We start from the raw sequence: 324 nt of genomic DNA on the forward strand, positions 1-324 counted from the left end.
GGGAGGGGGGCGGTTGTGAGGGTTTGGGGGGGGTCCTGGGGGTCCCCCCCGGCCCCGCAACCCCCCCAGCCCTACCTGAAGAAGGGATTTTTCAGGTCGAGGAGGTTGGAGGACTTGGAGCCTGTCTGGTCCACCTGGGCCACGATGCTGATGTCGTAGCTCTGTCTGGGGGGGCACAGCCCGTGAGACACCCCCAGATGGACCTGGAGGGGGGCTGGGACCCCCAGATGGAGCTGGGGGGGGGTTCTGAGACCCCAAAACCCCCCTGAGGGGGTCCTGGCCCCCCAAGCCCAGCAGCAGCATCTGGGTCGTGGCTGCCCCCCT

At 68.8% G+C, this 324-nt stretch overlaps 1 protein-coding gene across 1 annotated transcript in view; it reads right to left on the reverse strand.

Moving 5' to 3' along the window:
- Window positions 1–71: 71 nt before the first annotated feature.
- The window catches only part of CARM1 (coactivator associated arginine methyltransferase 1), a gene marked incomplete at its 5' end in the record, with an annotated part of 3,155 nt that continues 2,902 nt past the window's right edge, over window positions 72–324 (reverse strand). The window contains one exon of the mRNA XM_017731632.1: window positions 72–165. Within this exon, the coding sequence (XP_017587121.1) occupies window positions 72–165 (94 nt within the window). The remainder of the gene's footprint in view (window positions 166–324) is intronic.

Source organism: Corvus brachyrhynchos, unplaced genomic scaffold (assembly GCF_000691975.1).
Source record: "Corvus brachyrhynchos isolate BGI_N302 unplaced genomic scaffold, ASM69197v1 scaffold704, whole genome shotgun sequence".
NCBI lineage: Eukaryota > Metazoa > Chordata > Aves > Passeriformes > Corvidae > Corvus > Corvus brachyrhynchos.